The 14,394-nt window shown below is 41.0% G+C and overlaps 1 protein-coding gene across 1 annotated transcript in view; it reads left to right on the plus strand.

Annotated features, from left to right (window-relative positions):
• The window catches only part of Tox (thymocyte selection associated high mobility group box), a 314,765-nt gene extending 301,680 nt beyond the window's left edge, over positions 1-13,085 (plus strand). The window contains exons 8-10 of the mRNA XM_031366679.1: positions 2,171-2,557; positions 11,454-11,605; positions 11,881-13,085. Coding sequence (XP_031222539.1) covers positions 2,171-2,557; positions 11,454-11,605; positions 11,881-11,917 — 576 coding nt within the window. The 3' untranslated portion in view covers positions 11,918-13,085. The remainder of the gene's footprint in view (positions 1-2,170; positions 2,558-11,453; positions 11,606-11,880) is intronic.
• Positions 13,086-14,394: the final 1,309 nt, after the last annotated feature.

Here is a 14,394-nt window from a genome sequence, read left to right on the forward strand (position 1 = left end):
TGTAAATAAAGAAAATATCTAATAAAATAAAAAAATTTTAAAAAAGAAAGCATCCTCTGGAACTACATTTCATAAACACTTTCTGTCTGCAGACCCTTTTACAAATTCTTGATGAACAAGTTTTGGCACTTTGAGCTTATTATAGAATACAAGGAATACAAACTTGTGTTCCAATTCTACTAATGAAAATTGTCTTGGAAGGTGGAGGGTGGATAGGTCTCCTTGGGTATGGTATGCTCTCTATCAGCTCTGAATAGAAAATTTAACCTCCTCGAGCATTCCTGTGATATGGGGTGAGGTGTGAGTGTATGTGTGTGTATGTATGGGTGTGTGTATGAATGTGTGTTTGTGTGTGTGTGTGTGTGTGTGTGTGTGTGTGTGTGCATGTGTGTATGTATGCATCTGTAGCTCACAGTGCTTCAGACGGGCCTATGATAATGAAGCTGTCTATCTTGAGCTCCTTCAAATGACATTCTCTGCTTTTGGACCTGCTGTAGATCTCTATAGTAGCCTTTTTTATTTCATCCTGACATTCTTATACACCCATTTGTATTTGCGTAGTGATTAATGCTGTAATTGTGCAGGTCTGGTTTAGGTAGCCATACGATTGAGCTTCCATGGTTTCAGCATCTATGTCATCTAGAAGGCACTATCCTGAATCAGATGTCCTGCTCCCCTTCTCTTACAATCTTTCTTCCCTCTCTTCAGTGATATTTCTTGAACCTTGTGCATAGAGATTGTATTTCAGATGTAGCAATCAGGGATAGGTACCCCACCATGACATTATCTGCATTTTGACCTGTTGTGGATCTATGTAATCATCTATTTCCTTATTTTATCATGACATTTTCATACATGCACTCTTTTGGCATATTTTCTAAGGGGTCATTATATATTCTTCCTATAAAACAATAATAAGGGATTGAGAATCACCAACCACAATGGGCAAAGGCAAGGAATCCGACACACACAGGAGCATCATTCGTACTGTGAGTCCTTTACTTTCTCAGTATCCCTGGGAGTGTCTGTACTACATGGCTCATAGTGCTTCAGACTGGACTGTCATAATGGCTAGCTTATGTTGACTTCCTATCCATAGTGCAGGTTATGGATAGAGAGTAGCATTGTCCAAGCAGGAGGGACATCAAGGCTTTCATGGGCACACCATCCCTGCATTGCTAAAAGAGGACTCACCTTGGCTGTTGGTGGTGGTCAGAGCTTAAGCACAGAGCTGACTTGTGAACCAAAGAGGCACATCAAGATCACGTGTAAACGTCTATGTGAATCCCCAAGGCAGGCTTGGCAAAGGTGGCTTTTCATCTCCAGAAGCACAACTGACCCTTCCCCTCCACTTGGATTCCCACACTGCCCTGTTTATCAGTCTCTTCTCTCAGGAAATGAAGAGCTAGGTTCTTCCCCAGGAGGTGATGCCACAGGGCTAGTCTTTGATTCCTTTCAGCTGCCACTGAAGTGCCTGGTTTTTCAGTCAATTAAGAAGTTATCAGGTGTAGAAAAATTAGGGCAAGACTATATTAATTTGTGATGGAGGCTAAAATATCAAAGAGAAGGTATTTTTATCCACTTCATTAGTGAAGACAATTTATCACCAATTTCCTTTTAAAAGAAAAATTAAGATGTGTTCTACAGTTTCTTTGAAGACATATTAATATGATTTTCCATGACTTTTGGGAGGTATTTTAGACTTCTTCCACAGCCACTGCTATCAATCCACTTTGTTTTCTTTGTGGAAATATCTAGGACCAAGGCTCTTTGACAGCACAAAGAAACTAAACATGTGATCAGTACAAGAGCTGAACTGAATTACTTTGAAAGTGAGATAACTTACGGTGCTAATGGTTTCCCCTGCATCTTTCTATCTTTTCTTGGATGACCAGTCAGTAAGAATAGAGCATTTAGGCAAAGATAAAGGAATAAAAATGCCATCATGGCTTGTTTTAGAGTTAATAAAGGAGTGGGTTAGAAACTCTGTTGTATAAGTTAACAATGGAACTATCCTTAGATATCCTTAGATATCCTTAGATATATCCTTAGAATAGTTATGGGTGTTGATTCTTATGAAAGTCCTTGAAAAAATTCACAAACACTCTGGGAATAGCATCATGCTTAGAAACCTGTCTTGTAACACCACTCTTCTTTGTTCCCTCTGCAGAGCTACAATGATCCTGTTGATGTTAAGACATCTCAGCCACCCCAGCTGGTCAACTCAAAGCCGTCAGTGTTCCATGGGCCCAGCCAGGCCCACTCTGCTCTGTACCTAAGTTCTCACTATCACCAACAACCAGGAATGACTCCTCAGCTCACTGCCATGCATCCGAGCCTCCCCAGAAACATAGCACCTAAGCCCAATAACCAAATGCCAGTGACTGTCTCCATAGCCAACATGGCCGTGTCCCCACCACCGCCCCTCCAGATCAGCCCACCTCTTCATCAGCATCTCACCATGCAGCAGCATCAGCCGCTTGCCATGCAGCAGCCCCTTGGGAGTCAGCTCCCCATGCAGGTCCAGACTGCCTTACACTCACCAACCATGCAACAAGTAAGTCTCTACATGGGTTCTGTGGGTGCTGGGGGAGAGGGATGCCCGATATCAAGCAATGGCTAGTCTATTGGAAAGGAGAGAGACCTTGGATAGTTGACAGACTTACATCTGGAAAATAGACCTTACGAGAGGTAAGTTGTCAAAATCAGGCATTGATAGCCCTTCCTCTCAAATCACCGCTTTCAGTAGCCCCTTTATTTCTGGTTTGTTTCTTTAGTGCTAACATGTGCTAAGATGCCATGTGTCTTGTAGATCTTGTTGAAGCAGAGTCTGTAATTCCTTTCTAACGTCATTAGGAAATGAGGCTTTCTTGACTGTGATGACCTTTGCGTTCAATAATTGGAACAAAATGAAATCAGATTGAATTCCAAATTTAGTAGAGTTCTAGAAACAGTAAGAACCAAATAGGAACTACAGCTCCATTTAGAAATGTATACAAAGAGCCTGGAATGAGTACCTTTTCAACATGTAACAGCCCCTGTGTCTAAGCCCCAGTAGTACAAAGGTATGTGTGTGTTGCTTGCTGGAGAGGGAGAGGATCTGTCCTCTGCATAAATAAGAAAACATGAAAGGTTTCTGGGTAATTTTGTTCAATTTTTATTTGAAATCAAATTTTCCTTTCAGATCTTTTCTTTTTTTTTTTAGATTTTGATGTTCTTTTCTAATTTGAGAATTACAAGCATACTCTACAAACTCAGTGAAACATAAACTATTCACATGCTCCAAAAGCTCACTTTCGAAAGTAGGCAAAGGTAAAACCTGGAAATCATAGTAAACTTAACCACCGCCTTTACCATTCAGTTATGCTTTTCCCAGAGCTGGGAGAAAATGCGTAAGCACAGTGTCTTAGTCAGGGTTCTCTAGAGTCACAGAACTTATGGTAGTCTCTATGTAGTAAAGGAATTTATTGATGACTTACAGTCTGTAGTCCAACTCCCAACAATCAACTCCCAACAATGGTAGGCAGCAGGTGTGAATGGAAGTCCAAGGATCCAGCAGTTTCTCAGTCCCACAAGGCAAGCAGGCAAAGCAGAGCCAGCCTTCCTTCTTCCAGTGTCCTTATATAGGTCTCCGGAAAAAGGTGTGGCTCAGATTAAAGGTGTGTGCCACCACACCTTTAATCCCAGATGACCTTGCTTGAACTCGTAGATCTTCCGATCTTAATCTTCCAGGATTCATAGCCACTATGCCACCACAACTCTAATCCCAGATGATCCTGAACTCATAGATCTTCCTATCTTAATCCTCTGGGATTCATAGCCACTATACCTCAAGAGCTCCATGCCAAGATTCAGGTTGGAAACTTGTATCCCTCAGCCTCAGGCGAGCCTTCTAATTCTGGATTCTAGTTCATTTCAGATATAGTCAAGTTGACAACTAGGAATAGGCACTACACACAGCTTTCTGCAAAATTCACATGTAGCTGTTTGTACACAGAATGAACACATGCTTACCTTAGGAGAGGCAGAAGGATGAAGCATGTCCGGGCAGGACAAAACAAAGTTTATGTGGTTGTTGTAGACAAGGTTTCTGAAGGCTCACTACATCGAAGCAGTACTTACATTCTTAGAAACTTTGCAGGTCCAGTGCTAGTCCTGTCCTTGTTTGATGAATGAGGAAACTGAGGCTTGGAAGGTTAGATTAATAAGCTCACAAGGTGAGAGCTTAAATTCAAATCCAGATCCAATCAGAACTCAGAAGCACATTGCCTAATGCTTAGCTCCTGCCTCAGCCTTGAGCTTTCTTGGAGATTACTAGCAAACTTGGAACAGAAACCCTGTGTCTTCTAAGACTCTAGAATGCCTTTAAATCTTAGTTTCTTCTCAAATCAAACCTTTTATGAAAAACAAAGAAGTTCATCAACTCACTGTCTTCTTTGGCTCTTAAACCAATGCATTAACAGCTAACTGTCTTACCTACACACCACACCCAGTTGCTAAAGCTGACTCACTAGAGCTTACCGTGGTGGTCACAGTTTCCGACCTCCAGCAGGGTCTCCAAATGCATTATGACCAAGGGATGTTCATGTGGTAGAATCTTCACCCTTTGCATCAGACATTACTCACAAGGAATTGGACACCATCAAATGCCTTCTTATTTTAGGAAGTCAATGGTAGTTGCATGATGAGTAAGCAATTTGAGAGCGGTCACTTTCACTAGGGGGGGTTGACACCTACTTGCAGGTGCTGTGGGCTCCAGGCCATGTGGTAATTACTGTGCACTAGTTTATCTACTTCTTTTCAAGGAAAAATAGTACAAAGACACAATTTTGTCCCCCAAGCAGAGGGACAGAAATACCCAGAACAAAGACCCTTTCCTAATTTGTTCACTCTTTCCTATATTAACACTTTGAATAATGTAAAAGTCACCATGAATACTTTTCAACTCTTTCAGAATTACAAAAGTCTACTTGTACAAACTCAAGAATTAATTCCAACACACAAAAGTCTTAATATAGGGGGGAAATGAATAACTCATTGTTTTGAACAAGGTACTTTTTAGTCTATAAGTTAGTTGTGTCAGTATACCCCTGTGGAGCAGTGGACTGTGCCATCAGACAGAAAATTTGGTAAGGTTGAGTGAATTCAGAAATGCCAGTGTAGAGTTGTTGCTGTCCTGTGTCTGTTCTGCCACAGGGCGTAGCCACTCAGGGAGCAGAAGTTGACCAAACTTACCTCCGCGCAGTCACTGGGCAAATGTCGGCCTTTAGGGAAGCTCTGGGACACCACTCTGGTGGTGGGTAAGTGCAGTCTGAGGCTCAGGACAACCTGAGCTGTCTCGGGGGTCCCCAGACCTGTGACGAGGCCAGAGCTATCTGGTTCTCAGGCTCTTGGACATGCAGGCACCACTGGATGGAGCAGAAGAGCTGAGGATGGAGTGGGGGTCCCTGTGAGCTGGATCTGGCTTAGGGAAGGAGAGGTAAGGAGGGGAGCTCTGCTAGTGCCACAGTGAGGAGTCCTTGCCTTGATGGTGGCAGTCTTGGGTTTGGCTTGAACTTGGTGGCAGTCCTGACTGGGAGTCTTTCTACTGGAGATTAGATGGCAGCTCTGTAGGCGAAGGCCTTCTCCATGGTTCCCCATGGAGGATTCCAATGAAAAGAGGCAGCCCATGTTTTTAAGACACTTATCGACACCCAGAAAGTGGCTGTGTAAACCCATACCCCACTTCTCAGGATGAGCCTGAGATGAAGCACCTTTTGCAGGGAAGAATATCAAGGAAGGAAAGCTTGTCAGATAAGCCCTCCAGGCCTCTAGGTACCTCATTAAAATGGAGATCTGTCTTGAGCCTACATGACTGCAAGTCATGTGGAGGGGTTTGGGGTGGTACCTTTATGGAAATGATGGCCACGAATCTATGGGGGGCTGTGACTGTGACTAGTCTGGTGCCTGGGTACAGGCAAAGCAGCTACTGTCCCTTCAGGGTTTCCAGGGCTTCAAGCCTCAGTTCAACTGGGGAACAAGCTTCCTTTCACAGTCTCACATCCTGGTACCCTCCTACATGAAAACATAGTTGTTTCTACTCCTGACCAGGTTCCTGTCCTGAAACATATGACCACCACATGTCATGGAGAAGACTGTGAGAATCAGGCTTGTCGTGGTAGTGCTTTAAGCTCCTCCAAATGCAGACGAGGTGTCCCTAACATCTTAGACCAACAGAAAACATCTTCCTTTAGACCCTGACCCACCCTAAAATGTCTCTAAGATCCTGTCCACAAGGAATAAATGGCACATGAAAGTTATTTCATTAAAAGCTGTCTGTCATATAGAGCTATAACACTTTGGAGAAGAGAGTTCTCTCCCAAGGATTTCACAACTGGCAGATGCTAGAGACTACTGCTCTCATCTCCCACTCAATGGCACCAACAGTGGCTCCTAGCCTTTGTGCCCTGCTGGCCCACTGCAGCATAGTGTGTAGCTGTGCCATACTGACTCCAGAACACCAGTGACTGCAGAAGAGACCCAGGCAGCTCTCCTAGATCAGATCCCTCTTCCCAGCTCATGTTTGCAGATAGCATCTGGTACATAGACCAGCCACTGGCATCCAGTGTGGGACTTGAACCCACGAATCTGAGACTAAGAGTCTCATGTTCTACCCACAGTGACTCCAATGACACAACCCCTTTAAAAAATAAAAGAGGAGGACTTGTGGACAAGTAGAACCATGTCACCAAACAAAACCTGGGAAGATTGAATGGATTTAGAAACCCCACTATTCTCATATCTGAGACCAATAGGCACTTCATCGGTTCCCAACTAGTCACTGTCCTGGAGCTCATGACTACAGCACCCCACCTGAAGAGCACGACCATTAGTCAGGTAGCACAAAATTCTCCATGCCAACAAGGTATCGTAGACGGGCAGACCCCAAAGGTTTGGCCAATCAGCTTCTCTTTCTGGACATTACTTCCTTCAGAAGGTATTTAATCTCTGGTCCACCCTGAGTAAGTCGTATAAACCCATTTTCCATGATGAATACTAAATAAGCAGTATGGACAAGCAAAGACCATCTCATGAAGAACTGCAGTGGGGGAAGCATTTGTCATATAGAGCTAGGCTTTCTAAATCTCCTGCAGAAGGCCCCTGTGCCACTGTGCCTCCCTGACTAAGCAAAGCTCCAGTTCTCCTGTCTCCCTGCCCCACTGCCCTGGGCTCAGTCATCACTGTCCCACTCCTGATTCCTCACACTTCCCAGCAGCGTCTGGGTATCCATGAGTTAAGGAACACGAGCTTCAGCCTCAGTCTGCATCATTTCTCACTGGAGCTGGAGACCCCATCTTAGGATGCATCCTCCCACCCCTAAGGGGTGCATTAGAGCTGTGGTTGCATAGGGTGAAATGCAACCTAAACACCTCCCTTTTTATCAGCCCAGCAGAGTTCACACACACCAGTAGGAAGATAAGTCAAGGAACAACGTATTTCAACAAGTACACGGGGATAGAGATCACAATAAAAGATAATGGAATGAGCTCACAATGAAGAAAAATAGCTACCAAAATGGCACTGGCTAAAATCACTTTCAACGATGCCTTGACCATGTGACCTGTTAGTAAAATAACTATGGAATAATAAAGCTCTGAGAAATTAAATGAGTAGTGTATTATACTGTTTGAAGGAATTGTACATTTAGCTGCACACTCTTTAATTCCTTGGAAGTTTAAAAACAGTTGATATGACAAAAATAAGTTGAACGTGTCCTAATATGTGCCAGGCATTGCCCAGACTCTGAAACTTAAGTGATCTAGGAGTCCAGGGAAAGAAAGCCTTGCTCCCTGGCATTGGAACTTAGAACATGATAACAATCATAATAAGAAGACAATGGATAGAAATCCTATGGCAATGACTCGGGAAGACACAAGTTCGTGGAGGAAGGACAGAAAGCACTCTCATCGCCCTCCTTGGAGGCTCAGGGACCAGGGATGCAACCTTTAAACCCTGGAAGATAGGAAGGGTGTACAGACATTCCAGCAAAGACCAGTAACCAGAAAAACAGATTCTAGGAGAGGAAAATCATAGAGACAGTGTATGAGTCATGGGCAGGTAGACAGGGCAAGGAACCTGCAGATTAGAAAGACTAGAAGCTCTTGTCAGCTGACCATCTAAAGCAAGATGGAAGAGTTGGCACACACTGATGGGATGTGGTACACTCTCAACAGTGTGTCGGGTCCACTGTTCACATCATGAATGAGATTTTAGCAGTAGATTCAAGTTGACCTGTCTGATTCACCACCCAATCCATCTTTATCCTGAAGCTATTTGCTTCCTAATATGTTGACCACATTCCTGTCTAAGTACCGAAAGAGAGACAAAATAAAAATAATGGCTACTGTACTTTTTTAAAGGTGGTCTCACATTTCAGTATCACTTTGGATACTCTATTATCCCTTTGAAAAATAAATTTTTCCAACAAAAAATGATTGTTAATGTACCAGGAATAATATTCCATTATTTTCTTGAAGAATATCTTATTACACATTGAATTCATGGACCTACTTTTGGTGTTGTTGTTGTTTCAGTTTTCTTTCTGTCTCTCAGTGCACTTTTATTGTTGAGTGAGATCAAGAGAAAAAAATCATTAATATCTGTCAACTTCCTTTATAACCTTAAGAAAAAAAAATCTTTGTATGATACCACAGACAGATTTTCAATTTCCTTGTGTAATAAACAGCTGCTTTAGGATTTGGGTGTAATTTTAAGATTTTCTTTTTCTTTAAATCACATTGAGATTGATGAATAAATCAGCCATAAAGACAAAACATTGATGCCTGTTGAAAATACCTCTCCAGACAGACAGGAAATGAAATTAGTTTGCAGGAGCGTGTGGTTCTCAGGATCACTGTTTCATGGCTCTACAGGCTTTCTCAGACTTGCTATGTAGCAAAACAAAACAGTGAGGGCTACAGAAATCTAATTAAAGAGCAAATGTCCCTTCTGACATCAAATTAATCTTTATCATGTTTCCTATTTTTATTTCAATCTGGCACCAGAAAATAAAATTTAAAATTCCAGGCATGCTATAAAACAGTTGGTGATTTTTCTCCTGAGCATTAAAATGCAAAATATTCAGCCTCGTTTAATTAGACTGCTAAGCAAACATGTTTCAAAAAATTTATACCACCATTGTTGTTTCCTATTTACATCCATAATAGACATGTACTCAGCTCAAAGGTTGACCTTAGCATCTTTTTATACAGTGTTCTGAGGAATGTTTCCATTTCTATGTTGAAAGTAAACTAACGTTAAATACTATTACTTCATTCTATACCAGTATTTTTCTTGGTCCTTGGTTGTTAGGAAGAAGTGATTTATTCAAATGTAGATTTTGAAGGTAGCATAATTTTCCATGTTGGAACTTTGTAGATAATACATAATTTTGTTTTAAACTATTAATTTAAAAAAAAATGTTTTCCCGATTTTCTGACTCAACCTGTAGAACTATTTATTCTATGTGTCTGTACCTTCAACTAACTTGGAATATTTCTACTTACTATTTATTTTGATCCTTGTTTGCTTTTAAGTCAGCATTTGTCAGTTGTGTCCAAAAAAAAAATCCAACAGAGAACACTAAAGAGAGAAATAATTTTTTCCATTTACATGATCATATTTGCCTTTTTTACTGGAGCATCAAATTATCTTTCTTTATTGAAAAACATGATTTATCAAGCCACTGTTGTGGGCTAGGCCCTGAGACTATCCAACAAGCACTGCAAACAGTGATCCTCGCCTGTCAATGAGCTCAGTGGTGAAAGAAACCAATACAGGGTCTCTCAGAGCTTCCTTCTGCTCTCGATCTACCTACTATCACACTGGACCCAAAGACAGAAACTGAGAAGGTAGGCAGCAGGTCAGGACCAGAGGAAATGAAGATTTTTCACTGAGGCCAGCAAGGCTCCTTCCATGCTGGGAATCCAGGAAGACCTAGAGAAAGGTTCCATCTGGGCTGGGAAGCCAGTGACAGCTGCCTCCCCTCAGGAAGATGCCTTCAGCCATTGCTACAAGGGCCTCAGTTCAGGAATGCCTCCTCCAAGGCAGTTGTTACTTAGGAAATCTATTGCTTTAAGTGTGTGCTGGGTCAACAACCAGTATTACTAAACTCTGGACTTTTTGATGACTTGTTACCCATCATCACCCTGAATTTTGTCTCTCCACAGTTTCAGTGAGAGTAGATGTAACCACAGGTCTATACAATCTTTATCAATGGAATGGTAAATCAGTAGATCTCTAGAAGCCAACCAGAGGGTTAAGGAAGATTGAGAGCAGATGTGGTCTTCAAATCACTATGTGAGGGACCACCTACACATGAGGAAAATTCTAAGGAAATATCTTATTTAAAAATCAACCCTCCCACCATCCTGCTTAGTTGAAAGAATATGTCAATAATATTTCACCTTCCAAAGCTACTTGAAACTAAATTGTGCGTGGTTCATTTTTAGTCTTGATTTCTTGGATGTTAAAAACCACAGCTAGAATCTGTTGCAGAGACAACCATGAGATTAATTCTCTTTCTGCGGTCACTTCCAGCAAAATCTGCTTCTGCTGCTCTTGAATTCACCTGATAAGCTAAAAATAAATTGTGTATAATGCTTTTTGTTTACCAGACATAGCTATATACTTCAGAGATTCTGTCCTTGAATTTTTAATAGCTTTGCTGGGATTAAAAGTCAACACTTCGCCACTAGTGAATTAAAAGAATCTTCCTGAAGTCTGAGTATTGTTTGCCAGCTAAGAGATTTTTCAATTAAAAATATTTGCTGTCTTTACATATTTTATTCCCTGTGTTTTCCAATGGCAAGTTGTTTTCTGTCTCTGTATTAGTCCAACAACTGATTTGAAAACAAAAAACGAAACAAAAAAAAAACCTCTTTGGTTGAAATTTTTAGCTGATAGAGAAATACAAATAAAGAAGAAGAAGCAGATGGCCCCATTGTGACTGAATGAAGAAAAGGGTTTTGAGTAACAATGTGTGAATAGGTATAGCCTAATAAAACTCTCAGCCACCTGCTGCCTGTATCCTCCAGGAAGGCTCTGTTGCTTATCCTGGGGATTAACCATTAATGTATCTTCAGGTTGATAGAAAACATCAACTGTGAAGAGCTTAAGGTCATTCTCCCTTTGCTTAGATTGAGTTGGCTTTTCTATATTTTAAATTGTTTCCCAACTCAATTTATCTGCCCAAGGGTATAATGAAAGGGTTTTGGACACCTGGTTAAACGAAGGAAAGATAAGAATAATGAGGTGTTGGGTGTTTCTTTTTTATTTTAAGTCAGGGAGCCCCTTCAACTGGTTCCTGCAGAAGTGAGGTGGCCTATCAGATTTGCGGGCGTGGATAACTATGTCTCTGCTTTTTTCTTTAAAAGGTATCGCCTTTTCTCAAATGTAGATTTGCTTTTCCTCAGGGATTTACTCTTCAGCCGGACTATCAGACTATTATCAACCCTACATCTACAGCCGCACAAGTTGTCACCCAAGCGATGGAGTATGTGCGTTCTGGGTGCAGAAATCCGCCCCCACAGCCGGTGGACTGGAGTACCGACTACTGCAGTAGTGGGTAAGCAGCCGACCATCGCCACCTGGTGGTGGGGAGTCTCACAGCATGCGCCTCAGTGTGAGAGAGGGGTCTCACGTCCAGGAAGGCTTCAGAAAAGTAAGGTCCAAAGAAAAAGTAGAGCCACCATCTTCTCTTTGCTAGGGATTTAGATCCACTACCTGTGCGCTTTCCCTCAGCTAGCGGAAATAATACTACCTTCACCACCCTGACTCCCTCTAGCACCCCCTCCCACTGTGCTTCTGATTTTTTTGTAACAATGTTTTCTCTCCACACAGGGGCATGCAGAGGGACAAAGCACTGTACCTCACCTGAAAATCTCAACACCTCTCCTTTCCACTGAGGAATTCAGGGAAATCTTTTCACCACAGATTGCTTTGCGCACTCAAAGCAGATCTTCATTTGATTAGAAAATACAAGTTGCTAAGCACTTAGGACCATGTGAGCTTGTGGGTCGCCCACGCTGGAAGAAATAGTCATGCTTCTTTATTATTTTTTTAATCTTTTCTGGACATTGTTCCTCTTCCCTGAAGGAAGTACGGACCATTCTGATTTCTGTTGGTTTGCTGTGAAGTGCTGCCGCTCTAGTAACTGCCTTAGCAACGGTAGATGTCTGGGGTAATGGTCCTGGGTTTTCCATTGGTTTTCATAATGGGTGTTTATATGAAACTACTAAAGACTTTTTAAATGGCTTGATGTAGCAGTCATAGCAAGTTTGTAAATAGCATCTATGTTACACTCTCCTAGAGTATAAAATGTGAATGTTTTTGTAGCTAAATTGTAATTTGAAACTGGCTCACCCCAGTTTGTTGATTTCACAGAGGGGTTAAATTGGCAAACATTCATATTTTTACTTCATTTTTAAAAACAACTGACTAATAGTTCTATATTTTCAAAATACTTGAAAAATATACCCAAATGATTTTAATTTAAAAACAAATTGGCTTTGTCTTATTGATCAGACAAAAAGAAGCTAGTGTGGAGGAAAGCGCAAACACATTTATTTTGTATTGCAGGAAAAATCCTTTTTTGTATCACTTTTGTGTAATGATTAGTAAATGTCATCTAAGTCCTTTTATGTATAAAGCTGCCAAATGCTCACCTGGTATCTTAGCTGCAGAAACAGATCAAAAAGCGCTAAGTGATCATCTTTATCTATGGCTCTGTGTTACTGTTTCTTCATACCGTGTCTGTATTTAATCGTTTTCCTCTTTTTTTTATGGAACTTGTTGCGCCTATTTATGAAATAATAAATATAGGTGTTTGTAAGTAAATTTGTTAGTATTTGAAAGAAGTTTCATTGATGTTTTAATTTTTGCTGGCAAAAAAAAAAAAAAAAAAAATCCATGCTTGGTGTGAATACTTATTTAGTTTTTACAGTGACATGAATAAAACCAAATCTGCTTTTCATTTAGTAGCAAAATAGAGCAACGAATCTGTATTTTTGCATATCTTTTGTTGACATAAATGAAAAACAATTCTACTTAGCCATCTTCTTTTCTTGAACAATACAACAGAATTGCTCCGGAGGTCTCACCCTTGCCAAGCCGAAGCAAGCACCAGTGCATCCTGTTCCTAAAAAGATAAAAAGCTGTTTCTCACTTCTCAATTCCAAAACACTCACCACCATACCACATACCACGCGCGCGCACACACACACACACACACACACACACACACACACACACCTGCTAAAAACCAAATTCAAATTGAATCACCCAAAATTCAAAAAGCCACATGCTTCTCGTGGCATGCAGAAAACATTTAAGAATTGACCAAGTGTTCAGGAAGAAATCAAAGGAGGTTATCGTGTCCAGAATCAATCTAAAAACGAAGGGCTACTAATCAGATCTGCTAAAGAAATAGGAAAAACACGGACACTGGAAGCAGTTGCTAGAAACTGATAGTCCTGCTGTCCCTCTCCTCTCCACTGTCGTCCTTTTCCATGAATCCTGGATCTCCACTAGAGATTTGCTAGGAGGGGTCTGCATAGTTCTGATAGCAGAAGGGAGGGGTGAGCAAATGTCCCCTTCCACGGGCTTCTGTCATGTAAATTCATCTGGCTGGACATGAAGAGAATGGCGGTTTTGTGGAATGTATGAAATAACCTTAGCAATTTAAATACAAATATGTCATGTAATCCAGTCAAAATTAAAAAGACAAAAGGCTTGCTTGCTTTGGATTGATTTTCAGACACTGTACAACACTGAATCAGTCGGCATGTAATAACTAATAAATAATGCAGATCCAGTGTTATTATTAAAATAACTGGGGTTGAGAGCTCAAACGTTCCTGTCTTGATACTATGTAAGAATTCATGTGATTAGCCTCCCAGTTTATTGTTTGGGTGTTTAGTATTTTAGAAATATCCCAGCACTACTAATTAACCAAAGTATTTTATTATTGTATTATGATAAAGAATAGCTTCCCCTCCATTAAGTCTAAACTGAGGAGATTCCTACCAGCTAAGACAAGAGGTTTGTCAGGAAATTGTCTGCAGCTTTCCCCAGCAGACAAAAAGACAAAATATATAAAATATGAAATATATTATCAATTAAATGCTTACTGTACATGACTGTATTCTACTTGGAGATTCATCAGACTTGAAAGGACATGCCCAGTGAAATGAGGAATCTCATGTAAGCATCAAGCCAGAAGTGACATAGCACAGCAGGTATTAACAGCTGTGATGGCTTCAAAGGCTCTTTCACAGAACCTCTTGAGTGTTACTCACTAACCAAAGAAATTGGTTGTTTTTAATTCTGCCATCTTCAGACACACATAACTTATAC

The sequence above is a fragment of the Mastomys coucha genome, unplaced genomic scaffold, assembly GCF_008632895.1.
Source record: "Mastomys coucha isolate ucsf_1 unplaced genomic scaffold, UCSF_Mcou_1 pScaffold14, whole genome shotgun sequence".
Taxonomy (NCBI): domain Eukaryota; kingdom Metazoa; phylum Chordata; class Mammalia; order Rodentia; family Muridae; genus Mastomys; species Mastomys coucha.